This window comes from Ictidomys tridecemlineatus, chromosome 3 (assembly GCF_052094955.1).
Source record: "Ictidomys tridecemlineatus isolate mIctTri1 chromosome 3, mIctTri1.hap1, whole genome shotgun sequence".
NCBI classification, from domain to species: domain Eukaryota; kingdom Metazoa; phylum Chordata; class Mammalia; order Rodentia; family Sciuridae; genus Ictidomys; species Ictidomys tridecemlineatus.
The window spans coordinates 35,230,858-35,257,797 of NC_135479.1; the positions used below are offsets into that span (position 1 = coordinate 35,230,858).

General features: G+C 33.0%; 1 protein-coding gene across 1 annotated transcript in view; it reads left to right on the plus strand.

Moving 5' to 3' along the window:
• Usp32 (ubiquitin specific peptidase 32) overlaps positions 1–26,940 on the plus strand; it is a 172,815-nt gene that overhangs the window by 95,831 nt on the left and 50,044 nt on the right. Inside the window, exons 7-15 of the mRNA XM_005321537.3 lie at positions 567–674; positions 2,811–2,926; positions 3,302–3,364; positions 7,247–7,330; positions 9,104–9,165; positions 13,447–13,549; positions 20,304–20,496; positions 25,572–25,747; positions 26,190–26,330. Coding sequence (XP_005321594.1) covers positions 567–674; positions 2,811–2,926; positions 3,302–3,364; positions 7,247–7,330; positions 9,104–9,165; positions 13,447–13,549; positions 20,304–20,496; positions 25,572–25,747; positions 26,190–26,330 — 1,046 coding nt within the window. The remainder of the gene's footprint in view (positions 1–566; positions 675–2,810; positions 2,927–3,301; positions 3,365–7,246; positions 7,331–9,103; positions 9,166–13,446; positions 13,550–20,303; positions 20,497–25,571; positions 25,748–26,189; positions 26,331–26,940) is intronic.

Genomic DNA, 26,940 nt, shown 5'->3' on the forward strand with positions numbered 1-26,940 from the left:
TTTTACAAAAAAATTAAAAGCATAAGATTCAATTTTATAAATTCCTTTTCATTTCTGAAATTTAAAACATCCATGTGTGAAAGATTGGTACAAAGAAGTTGATGTGTAGAGAATTTGTTTCTTGTAGTATGGTGTAAATCCCTTTATTTCATAAAAGAGCTTTATGGGAGTTTATTGAAGATATGATGGTGTGTCTTTAAATATTCGCTTACTGAACAGTTAAACTTTTCTAAATATAATTATTATAATTTCTGCCCTGTGTTAGTTCTTAATTTTTATTTGCCAACTTTAAAAAATATATTGTAGACATTTTTAAGTTTTTAGAAGAATTGATAAGAGAAAGATACAGAAAGACCTAACCAAATAATAAAAGATTATAATATGTTTTCTGCTAGGATCATAAGTTTCAGTTATAATTATACCAAGAGAAAAACATATACTTTTTTCTTTTTTTTTTTTTTTAATTTCAGTCCATGGGAAAGTCATTCCTCCTTTTACAAACATGCCAGTGTTAACATTAGAAAGTTTGTTGGCTGGGATTTATGGTGTCTTTTTCTGTTTTCTAGGTTTGTTTAATGCTTTTGATGAAAATCGTGACAATCACATAGATTTTAAAGAGATATCCTGTGGGTTATCAGCCTGTTGCAGGGGGCCCTTAGCTGAAAGACAAAAATGTAAGTATGATAAACAGTATGAGAAAAATTGCAAACTATGTAGAGAGAAAATCAGCTTTCTTCTGTGTAAAATTATCCATGGATTAAGGCTTGAGTTTCCATTGACTCTCAAATGTGTCTAATATTAATCTCATTCTGGAGTTTTACTAAGGTCAGTCTAAGGAAGCAATTGTATGTTTTACTAATGAGTAGTTAGGGATGTTTGCTATTAATAATGGGTTCATTTTCCTGAAGCATTTGTAATTCACGATAAATGACAGTTTATGCATTTAAGAAATATTTTTTGTTAGTTTATATTGAGAATTGTGGATCTTGCATAATTTGAAGAGTAATTCATTTTCTGTCACATGCATAGATTAATATTTTATTTGAAAAATGAAATTTATGATCAGAATAAAATTTTATTAAGTATTAAAATGGCCTTTTAAACAGCTAAAATGTTGTCGTAGCATAATTTATAAGCATAAATATATTGCATTATTAAATCTTAACCATACATGAAAAAATGCAACAATTTTCATTTAATTGGAATTTAAATCAAATATATTTCCTAGGATGATATTTCTCTCTTTCTAAAATAGAACTTCACAGATTTGCCTATTTGGGAAGTTTTACTTGATATTTTTATCTTTAGTAATTTACTTATGATGCACTTAGTTGATTTAATACCACAATTACTCTATTTTAGGGATTTACGAAATAGGTAATTTATAAAATTCAAATTTATTTTTTGTTCCCTGTTGATAGACCATTATTCCAAACCTGCTATGTGATACATTGTTCTCATTAAAATTTAATGCTAAATAAGGAGGCTGAAATCTACTTCTCATGTGAGGTTGATTACATCTTTAAAAGTTTTTGTAAAGGGGCTGGGATTGGGATTGTGGTTTAGCAGTAGAGTGCTCGCCTAGCATGGGCGGAACCTGGGTTCGATCCTCAGCACCACATAAAAATAAAGGCATTGTGTTGTGTCCATCTACACCTAAAAAATAAATATTAAAAAAAAGAGTTTTTGTAAAGTTTTAAAGTTTCTATTTTGCTGATGTTTCAATGGAAATTGACCAATTATAGTAATTCACTTGGAGTTAATTAGCAAAGGGCTGATTTTCTATTTCTTAGCACACTGCATTTGAACTTTAAAGAGTTAACTGTTCTTAACAAAAATAATATAGATTAGTTACATTGGGGGAGATAAAGTGAAAAAACAAGTTATCTTTACACCAGCTTGTTGTTACTGATTCTCAATGTAGTTGAGATATTTCAAGCATCTGTGAAACAACTGTGCAATTATCAGTTTGTTTTTCCTTTTTATGATTCTAGGGCTTAAACCCTCGGATGGATTACCATTGAGCCATATTCCCAGCACCTGCCTATGTGTTTCTTTTCTTTTTTCTTTTTTAAAGTTGCAGGTGGACACAATACCTTTATTTTATGTATTTATTTATTTACTTACTTACTTTCTTAATGTACTTACTATGTGGTGCTGAGAATCGGACCCCGTCCCTCACATGTACTAGGCAAATACTCTACCACTGAGCTACAACCCCAGCCCCTGCCTACTCTTTTTGAGGCAGGGTCTTGATAAGTTGCCCAGACTGATGTTAAACTTGCTGTCCTTCTTCCTCAGCCTCTGGGGTTGCAGGAATACAGGCATGCACTGTCATGCCTAGTCCCAATTTTTGCAATAATCAATTTCAAGTAATAGAAATTAACTTAGGGAGGTTGGGAACATAGCCCAGTGGTAGAGTACTTGCATAACATGCTCAATGCCCTGGTTTCAATCACCAGCACTGCCAACAAGAAAAGAAAGAAAATAACCTAAGGACTTTTATTACCTCCTCAAAACCTGTAAGATATTATGATATTTATTCTTTCCAGTTTATAAGTAAGTTAAGTCTAAATTTGGCTGATAGAGAGGTCTCCCCAAATGTGGGTAATAATTTTGAAATAGATTGACAAATTCTGAGAAGGAAGTTCTACAAGTTCCAAAAAATGTAATAAATAGTCTACCACTGATGAGAACTATTCCAGAATATACTCATCGAAAAATTAATTATACAATTGCAACTTCTAATAAAAGGTAAAGACTTCTTAATATGAAAATAAACTCCCCCTGTAAGAGTTTCTTGTCATTAGTTTGTTTCAAGGTATTTGATGTTGACCGTGATGGAGTTCTCTCCAGGATTGAACTGAGAGACATGGTAGTTGCACTTTTAGAGGTCTGGAAGGACAACCGAACTGATGATATCCCTGTAAGTTCTGATTGTTTATATCTTATTGAGTATAAGCTTCCAACAGTAAAATGGATTGAATGATTTGAGAAAGAGAAAAGAATTTGCTAATGCTTTTTTAGTTGCTTTATAATTCTGCTCAAAATATTCATAGCCTAAAAATTTAAAATTGGGAAGAGAGTTTGGTTTAAAAAAATGTAATAAACTGAACTAATTTTATAAAGTAATAATGAATAACAAGAAAATTGTCTTAATTTTAAAAACAATATGAGAACCTATTTATAATTTTTAAAAAATACTTGAGAAACATACAGTATATGCTTTACTGAATAATAAAATAAGAATTATATCCACTTACTCTATTCTATTTATTCTTTTGGGTTGCTGCTTTTAAAGGAATTACACATGGATCTCTCCGATATTGTAGAAGGCATATTGAATGCACATGACACCACAAAGGTGAGTCTAGCTATGACTAATATTTTTTTATAAATGAAAATGTGTAGTTTGTTTCTATTTTCTGTTAATCTTTCTGCATCATTCGTACCATGTATGTCTCTGGACTGGTAGTTAAAATACCTCCACATTATATCTAAATTAGTCTATTCCATCTTTAAACAACTCTAGGATGACTAACATAAGAATTAAGTAGACACATCCTTTGACATCTGTGGTTGTATCATCTTTGTTTCTTCTATTTTAATAAGATATGATTTGGCTAACATGATATTTGACAAAAAAAGCCAAGTATCATACAATATATACTGTACAATCCCATTCATATTAAGATCAGAAACAGGGGCTGGGGTTGTGACTCAGCAGTAGAGTGATCACCTAGCATGTGCTAGGTCCTGGGTTTTGATCCTCAGCACTACATAAAAATAAATAAATAAAATAAAGGTAAAGTGTCCAACTACAACTAAAAAAAAATATTTAAAAAAAAGATTAGAAACAAAACAAACAGTGATAGAAGTTGGTGATTTCAGGCATATTTGAACTAATTGTATGAACCATAAGGATATCCAAGATGATGGGAATATTTTTTATCTTAAATCTGGATGGAGCATGTATTCTTTTTTTTTTTTTAATTTTTTTTTTTTTAGTTTTACATGGACACAATATCTTTATTTTGTTTATTTATTTATTTTTTAAGAGAGAGAATTTTTAATATTTATTTTTTAAGTTTTGGCGGACACAACATCTTTGTTTGTATATGGTGCTGAGGATCAAACCCGGGCCACACGCATGCCAGGCGCGCGCACTACCGCTTGAGCCACATCCCCAGCCCTGTTTATTTATTTTTATGTGGTGCTGAGGATCGAACCTAGGGTCTCTCACATGCAAGCCACAGCCTCAGCCCCAGAGCATGTATTCTTTAAAAAAAAAAAAAAAATTTTTTTTTTCTATTGTATAAGGGTCTTTCTTGAGCCCTTAAATAGTAATCAGAATACATGTATTTTATAAAGATAAATCCTTGAATTATTTTGGTAAGTTTTTTTTTTTTTAATAACAGGTTTACTGCTACAGCTTGTCTTACTATGATATATATACATTCCCCTCTGAAGTTGAAAATAATGTACTTATGTGAGACACATTTGAGTTAAGTTTATGAATCTTTGTACTCACAAAATGACATGTACCAAATAAGAGCCTGTAGAATATAGGTCACAGTGATATTATTAAATAATATTTTTTTTAAAAAAATAATAATCAGAAGGAATTACCATAGCCTTACTAACTGATACCCAATAGAAACATATAGTAGAAGTGAGTTTTTCAGGGCTTGAGCTTTATTTGGTGATTTAGACAGTCTTCCCCCTTCTTTTATCTCTTCTGTTAAAAATGAAGATATCCACTTATATTTGATATGTATAAAAATAAAAACCTGGAAAAGCTTTATTAGAAATGCTTGGCTAGGGTTGAGGCTCAGTGGTAGATTACTTGTCTAGCATGTGTGAGGCACTGGATTCGATTTTCAGCACCACATAAAATAAATAAAGGTCCATTGACAACTAAAAATAAAAAATTTAAAAAATGCTTTAATAAAGGTGCAATTTATAACACCTTTTTTTCTGAGAATTTTATAAATATATAGGTATTGGAGCTGGGGTTGTAGGTAAGTGGTTGAGAGCTTGCTAACAAAAGGGATATATGCCTTTTTTGCCACCTATGATTGACATATGTGATGAGGTCAAGCCTACAGATCCCATGTTTTAAGAAAGCATTAAAATTTTAATTTTATTTTCAATGAGTATTTGAGGGGGAGATGTAATATTCTGAACCCTATCAATTATAGGGATAATGTGACTCATTCCTTTGTCTTATAAATCCATATTGCTATAGTTAAAAAGTCATTCTCGAAGGTAAGAGAAATACTTAATAAATGATCATGGAAGGAATTGAGGGTTCTGATAGCATTGTAGTAGTAGTACATAGGTACATAGGCTTCTAAGTCAGCGATCTTTTTTATTATTTATTACATTATGTACATCACATCCAGATGTTTTTCAGCTTCTTGTACTGTATTTGAAAAATAAACTCTTTAAAGTCCTTTCTCTTAATTAAGAGAAAACAGAGGGCTAGGGATGTAGCTCAGCGGCGGAGCACTTGTCTAGCATATGTGAGGCTCTGGGTTCAATCCTTAACACTTGCATAAAAAAATAAGCAAAGACATGCTGTTCATCTACACCTACAAAAAAAAAATTAAAAAAGAAAAAATGCTTCTTTTAAAAAAAGAGTAAACAGTACAATTTTTAAAAAAGTGATAAAGAAATGAAAGATTTTATGATTCACTGTTAGGCATGACCTTATGGTTTGCCTACCCCTTTTCACTGCTTCTCACTTTTTGAACAAAAGCTCTTTTAAAAATGTGTGAGTGTATTTTCTTTATTAACTGACTACCATCAGTATATTTGAGTCATAAAAGGAGTGTTAAGCATCTGTAATCCCAGTGACTCAAGAGACTGAGGCAGAACGTATTGCAAATTCAAGGCCAGCATCAACAACTTAGCAAGACTCTGTTGATAGACAGGGTAAATGTTACTAGAACACCTGTTTCGATTTAGCCATCTATAATTTTTTTTTAAGAGAATGCAATGTAGAATTGTGTGTGTGAAATTCCCTAAATATAACATTTCCATTCCCACAAATCATAAAATTTTCCAATGGATTACATCTAGGCAAATATATAAGAATGAACTTATACTAATTTACCCTTGCCATTGTGGGAAAGTTAGGAAAATGAAGAGGAAGTAATTTTTTTTCTGGTTTGTTTTTAGCTAACATTTAGATTGTTAACATATCTAAATAGAAGTTGAGTCCTGAAAACCTATAATTATAATTGAAATTTAAAATCTTATGTATCATGATATTATGTAATGCGGGCTAGGGATATGGCTCAAGCGGTAGCGCGCTCGCCTGGCATGCGTGCGGCCTGGGTTCGATCCTCAGCACCACATACCAACAAAGATGTTGTGTCCGCCGAAAACTAAAAAATAAATATTACAAAAATTCTCTCTCTCTCTCTCTCTCTCTCTCTCTCTCTCTCTCACTCTCACTCTCACTCTCTCTCTCTCTCTCTCTCCTCTCTCTCTCTCTCTTTAAAAAAAATGATATTATGTAATGCAAATAGATCAATATCACTAAATAGCAAAAGCTAAACACAGTATTCAGGGTTTTAGGCAGTGGTCGGACACCTGACACATATGCATTTGATTATATTTTGGCTTGATGAGAAAAATATATGTATTGGCTTCTAGGTTTGTGTAATTTTTAGTATACTTGACATGACAAAAATGTTACTTTGCTGTACTTAAGAAAGTAATATGTTCAGTTTTATTTTGGAGAAGTGTAATTAGATACTCATTCTAGACATATATTAAGTTTTTAAAAAAATCTCTAAGCCTGTTAGTGTTGCCTTATGTTTCTAAGAAGATCTTAGAATATTGTTAGGATGATAAAGCATAAGCCAAATATCTGGGGTTTTTTTGTTTGTTTGTTTCAAAATAATAAACAATCCATTTTGCCCACTTAGGCTTTCTTATGGTTTTTCATAGGCCTTGAAGCACAAATATCTAAAGTTACTTTTCAAGTCTTATTGAAGAAAGATTATCCATAATAAGCACTTTGACCATTGACTGCAAATGGAATTTGTATAAGTTTTGTTACTTGTAAATTTATACTAGCTGGCCTGCTTTTCAGATGAACACATAGCATCTACTTTAAATTACTGTTTTGCTTTTAGAAAGATGACCAGTGTAAGTTTAATAAACCATGTTTATTCAAATGCTATAAAAAATAAGGATATTCTTAACATGATATCTTTTTGGGTATCTTTTTCAGATGGGCCATCTTACTCTGGAAGACTATCAGATCTGGAGTGTGAAAAATGTTCTTGCCAATGAATTTTTGAATCTCCTCTTCCAGGTATGTTTAAGGTAAATAATAGGTACAGAAGGTAGTAGTACCCTAGTTCTGTTCTTATAGTAGTACCCTAGTTCTGTTCTTTTCCATCATATAATAGCTAGTATTATCACATGTAGACTGCATAACCATATATTATAAAAAGAGAACTACATTATCTTATATATCACTGGAAGATGGTAAGGTAGAACATGAATGCTCACTGAAAGTTCTCAAAAATTTTGAGGTATCAAAGGCACATAAAAAGTACTAACAATAAAGGAAAAGATTGGTAAGTTCTACTTTAGTAAAATGATTAACTTGTTTTTTATCAAGAGATACCATTTAAAAAGAGAAAGAGAGATACTATTTTTTTAAATATTTTTAGTTGTCAGTGGACTTTTTTTTTTTTTAATTTTTTATGTAGTGCTGAAAATTGAACCTAGTGCCTCACACGTGCTAGGCAAATGCTCTACCACTGAGCCACAAACCCAGCCCGAAAGGTACTATTAAGAGAATGAAAAGATAAGCCCAGAATGTAAGAAGATACTTGCAATACCTATATCCAATTAACAACTCAATATAAGGCATACAAACAACAAATATTAGAAAAATACAGAATCCCAACATAAAAAATCTGCAAAATAATTTTAAAAAAAACAAATCCAAAACAGGTACTGTGCATAGGTATAAAAAAGAATATCAAAATACCTCATACTTTTATGAAAAAAAGATAACCTTTTTAGTCCTGTGGAAATATATATTAAAACCATGATTAGAATTCTATAAGATACCCACCAGAATGATTAAATTGTTAGTGATATATGAATTATTATTGTTGAGTAACAAGTAAGTGTAGTTCTCACACAGAACTAATGGAAATTGTTTGACAATATTGAATCTTTGAGCATATGCATACCCTGTGACCCAGCAATCACATATACCCTGGTATAGCTCTACAGTTTTTCACTAAGCACCAAAAGACATAGAGTCTTTTTTTAAAAATATTTTTATGCATATATTTAGTTGTAAATGAATACACAATATCTTTATTTATTTGGTGCTAAGGATAGAACTCAGTGCCTCATGCATGCAAGGCTAGTGCTTTACCACCGAGCTAGAGCCTCAGCCTAAGACATATAGTCTTATGTGTCATTCTTATATGCCTTGTGTTATAGCCTAAAACAGAAAATGACCTACATATATATCAATAGTAGTTGGATAAATAAACTTTGGCATAAACATCCAATGGTATACTTTACATCAATGAAAATATACCCTCTAAGAGCATTATATTTAAAAATGTAATATTAGGGATAGTGGTGTAGCTCAGTGGTAGAGAGTTTGCCTGTCATGAGTAAGTACCTGAGTTCAATCCCCGCATGGAAAGGGATACTATTAATAAAATATTTTGAGAAGTACTTATTTGTTCCTTTTTCCACTTTCCTTTCTCCTTCCCTTTTCTTTTGTTCCTTCCCTTCCATTTCCTCCCCTCTTAGAGACTGGAAGTTAATCTCCATTTAAAAAAAAAAAAATTCGTGGGCTGGGATTGTGGCTCAATGGTAGACCACTCACCTAGCATGTGCAAGGCCCTAGGTTTGATTCTCAGCACCACATAAAAGTAAATAAACAAAATAAAGACATTGTGTACAACTAAAAAATAGACATTTTTTTAAAATTCTTTTTTTAAAACACCACAATTATTGCTAGAAAGTAGATCTCATGCAAAAAATGTGAAATATTGCACAACCTAGTCATTTGCACCAATGAAGTCTTAATTACCATTTTCCCTCATAGGTTTGTCATATAGTTCTGGGATTACGACCAGCAACTCCAGAAGAAGAAGGACAAATTATTAGGTAAATTTGTAATATCTGTGTATTTTTTTCATTATATAATTGAAGATTCAAACCTGTAAAACATAAAGTACCTTTTTAACTAAAGGAATAGATTAATTTAGAAATCAAATTCTCTTTAACATTAAAATGTCACTGGGCCTGGGGTTGTAGCTTAGTGATAGAATGCTTCCTAGCATATATGAGGATTCAGATTCAATCCCCACCACTAAAAAAGAAAAAAAATTTTTTTACATTAAAATTGAGTTGCATACCCAACATTTTTCAGTTTAAAAAGAAATCTTATAATTAATGTAGTCATTTTTCTTTGATAGAAAAACAATTCATGTGGGAACATGAAGAAAATAGAGTTAATCAAAAAAAAAAAAAAAGTGTACCCGACCTCTGTGTTTTTAGATAACAAGTGTTGATGTTTTTTATACTAACATAACTACTTACATATATGTCCACCGTTATATTTGTAAAATTTTTACAAAAATAGGAATATTCTGGAATACTGTTTTATTTCTTATTTTGATGATGCATCTATAAAAGGCCTTCTTTAATATAATTTTATAAAATGTGTATATAAAATTTACATATATAAATATTATATTAGTAAAGTCTATATGACTTTACCTAAGGATTTTCGTGGGATAAATTACTTATGGTAAAATATGTGTGTTATATCAAAGAAAGAATGCTATACAGCTGTATTTTTTGGTTGATTTTGCAACTACTTATTCCTATTCTTTAAAAATAATAATATACTCAAGTTTTTATAGAAATGTATTCGTCATCAAATACTTCCATTTTCATTATCCAGCCATCAGAATAAATGCATGAAATTAGTGTCATCTCATTTGGTAAAAGAGGAAACCAAGATTCAAAGAAGTTGAGGGACTTAACCCAAAATTACCCCAGACATGGCAAAATCAAGTTGGGACCCCTTTCATTAAAACACTAATAATGTTCTACTTTTTGTATTCTTTATTTTATTTTTCAATAAATCTAAATTTGAAATTCAGAATTTCTTCGGGGTACAATATCATGCACCTATAATTCCAGCAACTTGGGAGGCTATGATAAGAGGATCACAAGTTCCAGGCCAGCCTCAGAAACTTAGGACTTAAGCAACTTAGACCCTGTCTCAGAAATAAAAAGGACTGGAGATGTGGCTTAGTGGTAAAGCACTCCTGGGTTCGATCCCCAATACCAATAAATAAAATCATTAGTTCCAAAATAGTTTGTTTTATTTGTGGATGTTTTGAGTTTTCTTTGGGTTTTGCCTCCATTTTTACTTAAAAGAAATTCATTTGGGGCAGTATATGGTGGTATATGTGGGAAGCTGAGGCATGAGGATCACGTGTGTGTTTGTATATATATTTCTATAGATTATTGGTCCAGGAAGTCAACCAAACCAGAGATATAAAAATTCAAAGTTGGTAACATTCATTATTAAATGTGTCTAGGTGAACAAAAGAAAATCATGAGACATGAAATGAAACATGGAAGTATGTCCCTTATACAGTTAATAGAAACTATCTCAGAAGTCGTCCCAAATGTTGGACTTAACATACAAAAACCTCACTATTACAGTATCAACAAAAGAATCTCACAAGGAGAGAAAAGAGAAAGGGGCATAATATTTGAAGAAATAACTACTGAAAACTTCCCAAATTGATAAAAAGACATTAACCTACACATTGAAAAATCTCACTGGACCTCATGAAAGATAAACTCAAGTTCCACACTGAGACACTTTATAATGAAATTGTCAAGAGAGAATTTTAAAAGCAGCAGGAGAGAATCTGCTTATCACATGAGAGATTCTCAACATGATTAACATATTTTTTCTCATCAGAAAGTATGGGATCCACATTTGAGAGGAACAGTATTTTTCTTAAAGAGCTGAGGGGTGGGGTGGGGAGGGGAGCTATATGAACTCTATAGCTAACAAAATGGTTTGGATTTTTACAAAAGTTTTTAGGTTTTAACTCAAATATGAGCAACCAAAGAAAACTATAAATTGGACATCAACATTTATACATCAAAAGATATTAATTACTAAAAAGACAACCTACAGAATGAGAGACAGTATTTTAAGAACATATATGAGTATAGTAAACAAAAGATATGAAGAACTCCTGTAATTCAACAAAACAACAAAAAGCCCAGCTAAAAAATGGAGACATAAAAATGGATATAAATATACATTTCTCTATCAGAAATGTGCAAATATTTATCAAGCATATGAAAAGATGTACAATGTAAATAGTCATTATGGAAATGCACAATGAAAACACAATAAAATTCTATTTCTTACCCAGTAAGATGGTTATAACTTTTAAAATGAAAGTTTTGATAAGAAGGATGTAGAGTAATTGGAACCCTCATGCTGGTGGAAAGGTGAAATTGTATGACCACTGTGGAAAACACTTTGATGGTTCCTCAACACAGAATTGTCATGTAACACAGTAATTCTGCTTCTAACTATATAAATTCGACCTGTAGGTTTATACCCAAAAGATTTGAAAAATAAGTGCTCAGACAAATACTTGTATATAATGTATATAGGATAGCATCACTACTCACAGTAGCGAAAAAGGTGAAAACACTCTCTATGACAATCAACGGATGAATGGAGAAATAAGAAATTATGTATATGTGTATATGTGTGTGTACACACCCACACACACAATGGATTATTATTTAGTAATGAAATACTGTTATATGCTACAGCATGGATAAACCTCACCAACCTGCTAAGTAAAAGAAGGCAGACTAAGAGGTCAAAAATTGTGTTATTCCATTTATGTAAAATATCTAAAAAAGATAAACTCATAGGTACAGAAGGCAGATTGATAGGTGTTGAGCTGGGGAAAGTAGGTCATGGGGATGAGTGTTAAATTGGAGTCTATGAAAATCTTTTAATACTTAATAAAGATTATGGTCAAACAACATTTCATTGTGTTAAATATCACTGAATCATACTTTCAAATAATTAATTTCATGTTATGTGATTTTTTTACCTCCAACATAGATACTTCTTTAAAATCATAATTCATACCTACTTGAAAATTTATAATAGAAAAGACTGTGTATAACAAATATTCTCAATGGTGTAGAGAAATTAGAATATAGATAATATTGCTAACAGGAATGTTGTTGGAAATTGGTTAACTAGTTTCATATGTTCACCAGCTATTGGGTAGATAGACAAAATATGGCATGTCATTATTTGAGAGTTGGAGTCATGCTGTGTTGCCTAAGCTGGCCTTGAACTTCTGAGCTTCAATGATCCTCCTGACTCAGCTTCCCAGTAGCTGGGACTGTAGGTGCTAACCACCACCTGTCACTAAATGTGGTATATTTATACAATGAAATAGTACTTAATAACAAAACTACAACATAGATGAACCTCCAAAACATGATATTAAGTAAAAGGCTAGATTTTAGAAGACCATGGGTTGGCTGGTGTGGTGGCCCATGCCTGTAATCCTGATATTCTAGAGACTGAGATAGGAGGGATGGCAAGTTCAAAGCCGGCCTCAACAGCTGTGCAAGACCCTGTTTCAAAATAAAAACAGAAAAGGACTGGGGGTGTTGACTCAGTGGTTAAGCCCCCTGGGTTTAATCCCTGGTCTCAAAAAAAAAAAGACCAGTTGACAGGGTATAGTGGCACATGCTAGAAGTCCCCGCTACAAGTTTGAGGCCAGCTTGGGTGGCTTAGACCATCTCAAGATAAAATTTTTAAAAGGCCTGGGCATGTGGCTCAATAATAAAGTGCCCCTAGGTTCAATCTCCAGTGCCAGAGGAAAACAATGGTTACATACATTTGTAAATATGTTACTAAAATCACTTAGTTGTATATTTGAAACAGATAAATTTTATGTTATTGTAAATTAAACTCTTTAGATGAAGTTCAGTGGTGGCCTATGATTATTGAAATTAGCTTATCAATGGAACCAGTATTTCAGTAATAGAAATTGTGGCATTCTCTAGGGTACATTTGTTTCATGTTTTTCTTTTTAAAAATTTATTCTTATAAATTGTGGGCATTGGGGCTGGGGATGTGGCTCAAGAGGTAGCAGGCTCGCCTGGCATGCATGCGGCCCGGGTTCGATCCTCAGCACCACATACCAACAAAGATGTTGTGTCTGCCGAGAACGAGAAAATAAATAAATATTTAAAATTCTCTCTCTCTCTCTCTCTCACTCTCTCTTTAAAAAAAATAAGTTGTGGGCATTGTTCTCAGTTTCACACAACTTCATTTGATGTATTGAATTTCTTTTGTATGTACAGAGGATGGTTAGATCGAGAAAGCAGGTATGGTCTGCAGCCAGGACACAATTGGTTTATCATCTCCATGCAGTGGTGGCAGCAGTGGAAAGAATATGTCAAATACGTGAGTTAGATTCCTGTTTATCTACCCTTTTCATAAGATTTTCAACTACTTCAGACTTTCTGTGATTACTGGCCATTAATATAGTATTTCAACATAAAGGTTTGAAGGGAAAGGAAATGAGTATTTATATAGCTTCTATGTTTGCTATGGGCTGGGCTCTGCACATAAACTTCCACACAAATTTCTTCCCTTGCAACAACCTTATAAACAACATAACATTGAACATAGGGATGCCTGTATATGTCATGCATATCACATTTCATCTAATTCTCAAAACATCCCTATGAGGAAGATGATACTTTACCTGTGAGGAACTTGGTCCTGAGATACAAAGTAAGATGAATATCTTGTTAGGGTAGAAGATCTGGAATCTAACTTAAGGACTAATGTGAAAACCTGTATCATGTATACTATTCTTCATTAATGTATACTAATGTATACTAATCTTTTCCATTGAAAAGTTGAAGACGCTTGGGTAAGAATTGTTAGTATCTTATTCATAAAATTTCATTTCAGAAATAACATTAGAAATCTAAACTCTACCAGAATCTTTTTTTTTTTTTTTTAGGCAGGGTCTTACTAAATTGCCCAGGCTGGCTTTGAACTTGCAATTCTTCTGCTTCAGCTTCCTGAGTAGCTGGGATTACAGGTATATGCAACTGTACCCAGCTTCTAGAGTCTTATTCAAGATAGACTCCCCCCCACACACACACCCTCAGAATTAGAAAACTAAAAAGAGTAATGCCAGGAATTGAATGTCTCCATTTGTGGAGAACCATTTGGTAGATTGCTTATTATTATTTACCAAGTTGTTACCAAAATTATAACAACTTGATTCATATTTTTTCCTATATTCTTTTCTGTCACTGCTCATTCTCAGACTATTGGTAATTAAAGAGACTTTTTACATTATCTACTCTATCATTCTAATTCATTCTTTTTCCATTTTGCCAAGTATTATAGTATGTTTTCTTCTTCTTTCTTTTTTTTTTTTTTTGTACTTGGAGTTGAACCCAGAGGCACTTTACCACTGAGTTACATCCCTATCCCTTTTTATTTTATGTATTTGTTTGGGGGCAGTATCTCACTAAGTTGCTGAGACTGTCCTCAAACTTGGCATCCTCCTGCCTCATCCTCCCAAATTACTGGGATTATAGGCAAGTGCCACAGCACACAGTTATAGTATGTTTTCAAATATAAAATATTAATTAACAAACATGACCTTGGGTATCTCTGAAGGAATAAAAGTAGGCAGGTGATTTAGGGATCTTGTAGGTGGGTAATGTTGAGTACAGATAGTAAACAAAAACATTGGAGTACAGCATCAGTCCATTTTGACACACTTTTTGGTCTTTATATTCTTAGTTTGGCCCTAAAATGACTAGTTATTAATATTTTACCACATATAGACACAAACCTAATTTTATATCAGATTTATTACTTTTTGTGTAGGAATATAATAGAGGTTTGGGTCTTATGTACATGACCGTCCCTTATAAGCAGAAGTACACTGGTAAGAACATGAACCTAGTTTATACCTTATTGTGCATTTAAGGAACTAGGGGAGGTATAGTAAGGAAAAGATTTACAAGGGAGAATCTATTCCTTTACCCACTCTGATGTTCTGTATTTTGTCTTGGGTCTGTCAAATGCAGATTTTTTAATCTACTTAAAAGCCAACTGTTATGAGACACCTGAGCAGAAAATACCGCTTAATATGGAGAAGGAGGAGGCAGGGACATTGACAGCTTATTAATACGTAGAGTGATATTACTGTAGAGTCCTGACCAAAGGCATGGCTCTGGGGTGCAGAGGGGTATGAATGGACCAGGCTTGGCTCCTGACCTCAAAAAACCAAATTGAAAAATTAATGGTAAAGCAGGAAAGAAATTTATTAAGTATGGCCACACTTAGGAGACAGATCTAAGTACTGTCTTCATGGTGTCAATAATAGCTTTGGGATTTAATAGGTAACAGAAAAGGTAAGAATTGAGGGTGTTTTCAGAGCCAGAAATCTTGGTCAGGCTGTAGTCTGGTTTATTACTATCCTGGGTCTGGTTGTGCAGAATCTTGTCAGGGCCAAAAAAATTGATGATACTCAGCAGGCAATTTCAATTTCTGTCACAAGATGTTTATCTCTAAGATCTAGAATCCTGCAATTTAAGGTAGACTGAGGTAAAGAATTACTCAGAACAAAGTTTTTAAAAGTCAATAAGAAAAATTACTCAGAAAAGAACAGGCCAGAGAGATACAAAATTAAGATAATCAATGATTGGGTTTCCTTTGTAGTAGCAATTCTTTCTGAAGATATATATTAGGAAAATGTTCTTTACTAAATAAAAAATAATTTCCTAAAATGCATGTAACATTTTTTAGAAAATGACATCTGAGCCTTGTTTTCCCCATCTGTCAGATGAATGTAAAATAGTGATTGCCCTCAGAGCATGCTATGAGGATTAAATGACTTAATATTAAATGTATTAAAACAGTACATAGTAAGTACTGAATAAGTATTAGCTGTTATGAGAAAGTATAAGATAATTGTTGTGAATGTGAACACTCTGTATTGGAGTTCTGTCCCTGTACCTTTCCATATGACCTTCAACAAATAATTTGTCCTTTATTTCAATTTCCACATATGGAGAGTGGGGTTAATAATAAACCGTGGGGCACACTGGCACACACCTGTTATCCATCCCAGCAGCTTGGGAGGCTGAGGCAGAAGGATCATGAGTTCAAAGCCCACCTCAGCAACCTCAAGGAACTAAGCAACCCAGTGAGACTCTGTCTCTAAATAAATATAAAATAAGGCTGTGGATGTGCCTCAGTGGCCGAGTGCCCCTGAGTCCTATCCCTGGCACCCCCAATCAATCAATCAATCAATAATAAATGAAATAATGATAGTAAACCTATATTAATGAGGATGTTATGTCAATTAAATAAGTTAATATATGTGAAACACTTCCCTAAGTAACTTTAGAGTCAGTAGTGGTGGTAGTAAATAGCAGTAGTTGTAGCAGCAGCTGTAGTAATTAGTTTGTAATTTAAATTTTTTTTTCCACACATAGCAACATTGACAAATTGCCTTCTTTAAAACAAAATTAAGTTTTTAATATGTCAAAAACTTGACTTTAGGGGCTAGAGGTGGAGCTCAGAGGTGGAGTGCCTGCCTCGCAGTTGTGGGGCACTGGGTTTAATCCTCAGCACCACATAAAAATAAATAAATAAAAAGATATTGTGTCCATCTACAACTAAAAAAAAATTTAAAAAAAAACAAACTTGCATTTACTCTGGGCATCATATGTCTAAGTTATCAATTAGCTTTAGTTATATTTTCTCTTTAAAGAATGACATACTTGCTTATATGAGTTACAAATTTTCTGTGAGGGCAAACAGTATGTTTTACATGTGTAAATGCCAAAATGAAAAAAATCACAGACCAAAGGAAGCAGGAAATTAAGGCATCCTTTCTTGGTATGGTTTAACTCAGGTTGACTATGATTCATTCACTTGAATATATAATTGTATCTTTGCTCCTGAGATCTTACCAATTATAGAACCAAGATTTTTTCTTATAAGTAAACACTTAAGTGAAGAGAAATGTTGAAATTGTTATCATTATAGTATATATGAGTGTCATTTTGAGACCTATCAGAGAGTAGCTATTACTATTTATGTACAGATATTACTGTTTAGTTTTACTTAACTTTAAAACTAGAATGTGCTTTAAAGCGCCTCTCTTCTCTCAGTTTCCAAATGAAGCTTCTGGGCTCTCTTTAGGTTTTATAATAAAAAGCTATATTAGTCAATTACTTTCTTACCCATTTAGATGTGGAGCTCAGTATATCTTAGTACTTTTTCCATTACCCCATATATCCTAATTTTTCCAAAACCAGCATTTCAGAATACCGAAATGTAAAATTAACATAATATAGTAATTTAAGATCATTAAGCTTTCTCTGCTTCTTCGTTGCCACAATCATGAACTGCTTTCCTCTGGCGTGCCCTTCTGCCATGATGTTCTGCCTCACCTTGGACTCAGAGCAATGGAGTCAGCCAGCCATGTATTATACCTCTGAAACCAGTCTTACTTTGTTGCCCAGGCTGGCCCACAACTTGAAATCCTCATGCATTAGCCTCTCACTGGCATTACAGGCATGTTGTGCTGCTTCTTCTATTTGAGAATAATTAAAGACCAGAGAATAAAATAGCATTAATTTATATGTAATATTTAGAAAAAGATTATTAATATTTATTGTTTATATGTGAAGGAGTCTCATGAATAGAAAAAAAAGATGAATTCTGACTAATATTTTGGAACACAAACTTTTTATACAACTCAGAGGTAATTATAAAATTCTCAAAATAGAATTGTTACAGTAAAGTACCCCTTAACTCTTTGAGGATCAATGACTCAAAGCAAGGAAATGTCTCACCATATGTGAATCTTTTATTTATCTGGAAAGCTATCTTCTGAAAGCATAGACTTCTAGGATAATATCAGATAATTTCAGATCTAGAAGTCAATAAAAACAAAATGAAATCTGTTGTTGAAGTTTAATTTAAAAACATAAAATCCCTAAGAAGCCAGAAACATACAATTCTGTCAAAAAGAGGCAGTGTTTCTTGAAGATTCTATAGTATATAACCATGATTGATTTGATCGTTTTTTTTTAAAGGAAAATAATGATAGGATTAGTTGAATGGATAAAGTTAGCTATTTCACTAGAAGTCAAGAAGTGTAGAAGCTGAAAGAAACACTAAAAGGATTAACCAGTACATCAGAATCCCATAGGCACCTGAGAAGATAGACAATAGCATGTACAAAAGAATTCAGTGGCATTCAGTAAACTCTTGACATGAGCTATAGTAGATAAAACTGTTCAATAGGGCTAGGAATGTAGCTCAAAGGTACAGCACTTGCTTAGTATGTGCAAGACTCAGGGTTTGATTCCCAGTGCTGCAAAAAAGAAAAGATTACTATGTAAATATAAAATTTAAAAGTCAAACTCCAAGTCCTAGCATATCAATAATAGCAGAGTTTATGTTTTTGTTTCTTTTATAGCAATTATGACTTCTCTAATTTTAGCCAATATTATTAGAGAAACATTGCTCAACATTTTTTAGCTGTTTTTTCCTCATTAATCTGTAAGCCAGATAAATACTATCAATCTTTGGATCTTTTAGCAGTCAACTCTGAAGAAATTTTATAACTCAAGTAGTACTTCACTCATCTTCTACAAACACATTTTTTAAATATTTTTTTTAGTTGAACACAATACCTTTATTTCATTTTTTATGTGGTGCTGAACCCAGCACCTCACACGTGCTCTACCACTCAGCCACAACCCCAGCCCCCAACATATATTTTTTAGTCATAAAATATAAAGAAAAACAACTGAGTTTGGTGGCACATTGCTTGTAATCCTAGATACCCAGGAGGCTAAGGCAGGAGCAGCATAGTAAGATCTTATCTGAAAAATAAAATTAAAAGGGCTGGTGATATAGCTCAGAGGTGAAGCACTTGCTTAGTATGTGTGGGGCTTTGGACTCAGTCGCCAGTATCACAAAAATAAGTAAATAGAATAAGAAAAGAAATAGAGAAAACATGCCAGGCATGGAGGCACAAACCTGTAATCTCAGCCAGCACAGAGGACTGAAGCAGGAGAATCGCAAGTTCAGAGCTGGTCTCAACAATTTAGCAAGGGCCTAATAAGCAAATTAGTGAGACCCTGTCTCAAAAAGGGGCTGGGATGTGGCTCAATGGTTAAGAATCCTTGGATTTAATTCCTGGATTAAATTACAAAAAAATCCCTGGATTTATTACAAAAATAAATAAATCCCTGGATTTATTACAAAAAATAAAATGTAATAAACAAAACAAAACAAAAAAAACCCACATCCAAATGTCAACTAAATGGCGCTCACCTATAATCCCAGTAACATAAGATGCTGAGGCAGAAGGATCTCGAGTTCAAAGCCAGCCTCAGCAAAAGACAGATGCCAAGCAATTTATTGAGAACTTGTCTCTAAATAAAATACAAAATATGGCTGGGGGTGTGGCTCAGTCATTGAGAGCCCCTGAGTTCAATCCCTGGTATCAAAAAAAAAAAAAAAAACGTCAACTGTAGTTATTGTTAAATGATGGAATCTGAGTACATAGGATATTTATTTTTATTTTATTCTACAGTGATCTTATAATCTTTAATAATAAAAATGAATGAACTTCTTACATGGTGGGACATACCTGTAATTCCAAATACTTGTAAAGCTGGAACAGGAGGATTACAAATTTGAAATCAACCTGGACAAATTATCTGGGCCATGTCATAAAATAACAGCATAGTATCATATAGCATAGCAGGGAATGTAGTTCAATGGTAATTTGCCTAGCATATATGAGATGTTAGCTTCAATTCCCTGTGCAGGGAGAATAAAAAGTATCCAACAGAATAAAATCAATTAGGTATATGATGGAGTCCTTCAGTCTTTAACATTCTTTTTTGCCAACTATATATAAAAATATATTATAAATGGATGAATTGATAATATACACACTCATCCTTCCCTCTTAAAGAGATTAAAATTTAGTACATATTCAAATATTTTAGAATGACTTTCAACCCTCCCAAAAGGATACGAAATAATAGATGATTGGGTAATTCATTTTTTTCCTGAGATTTGTTTTTTGAAGGACATGTAGTTATTAGATAATTAAATTTTGCTTTTTTATCTCTTGACTTCATGACGTTAGGATGCCAACCCTGTTGTAATTGAGCCATCATCTGTTCTGAATGGAGGGAAATTTTCCTTCGGAACAGCACTACATTCTGTGGAGCAAGGTGAAGATAAAATTGGAGGCAACCTCAGTTATGTGAATAACACAGAAGAGAAATTTTCAGACAATATTTCTACTGCATCTGAAGCCTCGGAAACTGCTGGCAGTGGTAAATATGACTTGATTCCCATGGTTAGTTCTTAACCAAGTGGAGTACTGGGTATTAGGGTTCCATTCACAAAAATAAGTTTTGAATAAAATGGGTAGTTATAGCTTGGTGCAGTGGCTGATGCCTATAATCTCAGTGACTCAATAGGCAGAGGAAGGAAGATCATAAGTTAAAGCCAAATTGGATAACTTAATGAGACCCTGTCTGAAAATTTTGAAGAAAAAGTGGGGGACTGGGGATGTAATTCAGTGTTTACACACCACTGGGTTCTATTATAAGATTCTTGAACCTATTAATAGTTTTCCAAATAAAAATTTTTCTGTATTATACTTATTAATCTCTTAATGTGAAAATATTTTCAGTTTTCATTAATCAAGCAATATCTTTCCATATTGCTTTTAAATTTATTTTGTCAATAAATTTATATTTGGGCTGGGCACAGTGGCTAGTGTACCTATAATACCAGGAACTTAATGATTCCCTAAGCAATTTAGTGAGACCCTATGTCTCAAAATAAAAGGGCTGGAGATTTAGCTTGGTGGTAAAGGATCCCTGAATTCAAGCCCTTCTTGTTTTTTATTTTTTTTTGTCCTCCTTTGCCCAATTTTTCTTTCCTTCCCTTTCAGCCCCCTAAGTAATGTAATAGTAATCTTACTGTCTTTAATAACTAACTTTTCAACATATTCCAGAACATTACTTCAATTTTACACCCATAATAGAGGAACTGTGGAAAACATTTTCAACAAGTTTTTATTTTTCCTAAGGTTGATTTGTAGATGGCTCTTTGCTCAAAGTGATTACAGTTAATACAGAGTAGTGCCTTCTCTCAAAGTGGTGCTGATACTGGGAATAGTAGAGGACACATGTTGAGTGAAAGTATCAATACGTGGGTATTCACCAAACTCAGGGCACTTAAGAAAAAGAAGCTCACCATACAGTCACTTCATAAAAGTAGACATGGTAATCATTCTACCAGATTCGTATACATCCAAACAGTATGAAAAAGCAAGGGAACAAACAACCACAAAGAGCCCACAACACTTCAACACCTGATCCCATTGACAGTATGATGAAGGAAATGTCAGAAAAAGAATTTAGAAAGTTTATAGTTAAAAAGTTCAGTGAGCTGAAAGAACATGGAAGGAATGAACTTAGAAAATACAGGACCACCATTATGTACAATTATAATGCACCAATGAATATGGAACAAATAAAAACTAAAAAATTAAAAATTAATCAAAAATACAATAGTTTTACATAAAAAAATGTAATATAAAAAAAAGAAAAAATACAAGAAATGAAAGATTATTTCAATAAACCTTCAGAAAAAGAACTATAAAGAAATCCTGTAATAAAAAACTCAATAAAAATTCAAATGAAAGTACTAATCAGTGAAAGTACTTTGAAGACGGATTCTTAGGCCTTGAAAACAAACAATGTAACCTTGAAAATAAAGTCAACAATGAAGAAAAGATATTAAGAAACCATGACCAAAAGATTCAAGAAATTTGGGATAACAAAACTGAAGGAATGTACAACCTTTCAATGAAATAATATGAGAAAATTTTCCAAATCTTGGGAACAATATAGAAATCCAAATATAAGACACATTTAGAACTCCAAATAGGCGAGATCAAAAAAATCCTCTCCAAAACACATTATAATTAAAATGCCTCATATACAGAATGTGAGTAGAATTCTCAAAACTGCAAGAGAAAACTGGCAGCTCTCATTTAGAAGTAAGTCAATTAGAATTTCAACTGAATTCTTGGGCTGGGATTGTGGCTCAGCGGTAGAGCGCTTGCCTAGCACATGCAAGGCCCTGGGTTCAATCTTCAGCACTACATAAAAATAAATAAATAAAACAAGTGTAATGTGTCCAACTACAACTAAAAAATATATATATTAAAAAAAAAGAGAGAGAGAGACAGAGGGCTAGGGATGTGGCTCAAGTGGTAGCGGGCCTATCTGGCATGCATGTGGCCCTGGTTTGATCCTCAGCACCACATACAAGCAAAGATGTTGTGTCTGCCGAAAACTAAAAAATATTAAAATTCTCTCTCTCTCTGTCTCTCTCTCTCTCTGTCTCTCTCTCTCTCTCTCTCTCTCTCTCTCTCTCTCTCTCTCTCTCCCCCCTCACTCTCTTAAAAAAAAAAAAAGAATTTCAACTGATTTCTCAACCTAGACCCTAAAAAACCAGGAGGACTTGGAATAATGTACACCTGCCTTAAAAGAAAACAGGTGCCAACCAAGGATATTATATCTAACAAAACTATCCTTCATGATTGACAAAGAAATTAAAATCTTCCATGATAAGCAGAAACTAAAAAGAATTTTTAACCACAGAGCCTGCACCATAAAACATATTAATTGCAATATTTCATTAAGAGCCAACACAGGGATGACTCTCACTAGAATTATATAGTCAGTTAAATGAAAATCAGGGTAAATGAAGTATTAGAAATAATAATACTGGGTGCGTTGTAGCTCATGGGTAGAGTGCTTGCCTAGCACACTCTATCTGATAGTACCACATAAAAAATAAAAGCATTGTATCCATCTACAACTAAAATTTTTTTAAAAAAGATCAGGAAATAAAAATAGGCTCTTTGACAACACAGAATGAATGTAAATGGTCTAAACTTTCCAATCAGAAGACATAGATTGGCAGAATGGATGAAAAAACAAGACTCTACCATATGTTGTTTACAAGTGACCTTATGAACAAACACATTCACAGGCTAAAGGTGAAAGGATGGGGGAAAATATGCTATGCAAATGGAGACAGAAAGCAAGCAGGGCTAGCTTTCTCATATCAGACAAAGTAAACTTTAAAGCCAAAATTAATCAGAAGAGACAAAAAATGTCACTTTATACTGATTAAGGCAATTATCCCAAAACAAGATATGATTGTAAATATTAATGCTCCAAATGACAGTACACCTATGTACATAGTACAAACCCTTCTCAATTTTTAAGAACGAAGTAGCCACGTTAAAGTAATACTGGGTGATTTCAACATACCTCCCTCACCATTAGATAGGTTATCCAGAGCTAACTAAGTGAAGATTGTTTGGAACTAAAAAAATACTGTTAATTAAATGAATCTAACAGGCATCTCTAGAATATTTTATTTCTGTGACTGAGTTCACTTTCTTCTCAGTAGCACGTAGAATTTTGTCTAAAATAAATCATATTTAAGGACACAAAGCAAGTCTTTGCAAATGCAATAAATAATAATAATTTCTTACATCCTATCAGATCATAATGGAATGAAATAGAAATCAATAAGAACAAAACCTTTTTTAACATCTTGATTAAATGATATGCTTTTGAATATAGAATGGATCATAGAAGAAATCAAAGGAGAAATTTAAAAAAGTTCTTGGAAACAGTATAAGAAAAGAGATGTAACATATCAAAATCTCTGAGACAGTATCTAGGTAGTGCTAAGAGAAAAAAAATTACAGCATTGAGTTCCCAAATAATCTTAAATAAATGTTATACCGCAAGACCCTAGAAAAAGAACTCATTCTAAAATCAGTAGAAGAGAGAAAAAATGTTTATTTATAATATTAATAATTAAGTTCTACAATAATGAATAATTAGATCAGAGCCAAAATTAGTGAAATTGAAAATTTTAAAAATGCAAAGGATTAGTGCAACAAAGAGTTGGTTCTTTGTAAAGATAAACAGAATTTATGAATGCTTAGCCAAACTAACCAAAAGAAGACCAAACCAGCAAAATTAAAGATGAAAAAGGAGGTATCACACAGATCCTTCTGAAATCCAGAAGGTCATTAGAAACTATTTTTGAAAGTTTTTACTCCAATAAACTGGAAAATCTCAAAGATACTAACAAATTGCTAGACAGAAATAACCTGACCAAATTGAATAATAAAGATGTAGAAAACTTAAACAGACCAATATCAGGCAGTAAGATCAAAGTAGCAATTAAAAGTCTTTCAACAAAGAAAAGCCCAGGGGGCTGGAGTTATAGCACAGTGTTGGAATACTTGCCTAGAATGTGTGAGGCACTGGGTTTGTTCCTCAGCACAACATAAAAATAAATCAGTAAAATAAAGATATGTGTCCATCTATAACAACAACAATAAAAATATTCAAAAGAAAAACCCAGGACCAGATGGATTCTTGGCCAAGCTCCTTCCAGACTTTTAAAGAGGAACTGAAGCAAATTCTTCTAAAATTATTGCATGGAATAGAAAGGGAGGCAGCACTGCCAATTTCATTCTATGAAGCCAATATTACCCTGATCCCAAAATCAGACAAAGATACATCAAGGAAATAAAACTTCAGACCATATTCCTCATGTACGTAGATGCAAAATTCCTTAATAAAATACTGGCAAATCACACTCAAAAACACATTGAGAATTTAGTATACCATGATCAAATGGGTTTCATCTCATGGAGGCAAGATTGGTTCAGCATACACAAATTAATAAATGCAGTTCACTACATTAATAGCTTTAAGACAAGAATCACATGACCATCTCAATAGACACAGAAAAAGCATTTAACAGAATCTATCACCCATTCATTTTAATTGTGCTGGAGAAACTAGGGATAGAGGAACTAACTTCAGCATTGTAAAGACTGTAAACAAATCCATCCCATATACAGAAGAATGAAACTACATCCTTCTATTTCACCCTGCACAAAAGTCAACTCAAAGTAAATCAAAGATATAGGAATTAGACCAGAAACTTTGTAACTGCTAGAAGAAAACATAGGATCTAGAAAACATGATAGAAGAAACGCCAGTATATTGATGCATACACTGGCTTCCTTTTACAAGACTTCTAAATAAAAAAGGCTGGAGGTGTAGCTCAATGGTAGAGCAACCCTAGGTTCAGTCCCTGATACCAAAAAAAAATTATATGTGTGTGTGTGTGTGTGTGTGTTTCCTGTCTCATACAGATTTATCCAAATCATACTGTTGTGCCAACAAAATAATAGCATTAGCTCAATATATGGACATTTGCATTCATATATTCAAGCCTATTTATGTATAGTAGCTAAAAATAAAGAGACTCCATCTTTTTTCTCATATAGGCTTTCTGTATTCTACAACACCAGGGGCAGATATGTGCTTTGCTCGACAACATAACACTTCTGACAATAACAACCAGTGTTTGCTAGGAGCCAATGGGAATATTCTGTTGCACCTTAATCCTCAGAAACCAGGAGCTATTGATAACCAGCCACTAGTAACTCAAGAACCAGTAAAGGTATGTAATTTTTCTTCTAACCTTAAAATTATTCTCTTTCAAGTTGCCAGTAGGTTTCATTTTAGAGGTTTTGGCACATAGAAAAAAGTGTGGCTCATTTTAACTAACCTGTTGTAGATGGAAATCTCTTAGCATAGTATATTTCTGTGAGAATATTGTCTTAATACTTGCTTTGAAATAGTTTTCCTTGTAAATACTGTTGTTATTCTTAGGACAGCTGTGAAAATGGTGTTTCATGTATATATGGAAGTTTCCATTCTTAAATAACCTTATTTGAAAACCAAAAAATAAAAATCTCTCAGAAAATTATTTTTTCCCACAACATGAGCTGGACAGCGACATATGAGTTTGTTCTCCTAAGTTTTGTTAATGCACAACAGACTTCTTTACTATTAAAAATCAACACTTAAATTTTATTCCTTCACATTTCATTCTTTCTAAGGCTACATCATTAACACTAGAAGGAGGCCGATTAAAACGAACTCCACAGCTAATCCATGGAAGAGATTATGAAATGGTTCCAGAACCTGTATGGAGAGCACTTTATCATTGGTATGGAGCAAACCTGGCTCTACCTAGACCAGTAAGTGTAGCTAATAATGTCTTACATAAGTAGTTACAAAAGTGGGTTTTTTAATTACTTCTCTATATGAATCCAAAATTAGTTCCTACCCTATTATAGCAGAATATTCAGAACCTGCTGAAATTAATTAAACAAATACTTTTAGATTCCTTCACATCCATATCCATTCATTCAGTATGTAGTAAACACTTTATTAGATGCCAGCATATATTGATATGCCAGTGGAATTGAGTGGCTAACATGGAGTACCAAGAATAGTCACTGACTAAATAAAGTTAAGGAATTATGAGGTTAAGCTGTTAAATGAATCATTTAGATAAATGGAGAAATCACCTAAGACCTTAGGCCAAGGGGTGAAGGAAGACAGAACACTAGGTTCAAAAAGTTCAGTAAATGTAATGAGTGGTATAAAAGTTATTTCTGAAATTACAATTACAAAGATACCAATTAGGTATCTTTGTAAATTTGGTTGGATTTTTTTGGTTTATCTTTTGAAGGGGGAGCATATAAAAGATCATAATTCAAAAGCCAGGCTAGGGTTGTAGCTCAATGGTAGTATCCTGCCCTCATCCGGGGCAGGGGCTAGTGAAAATGGGGTTTCCCTTGGTTA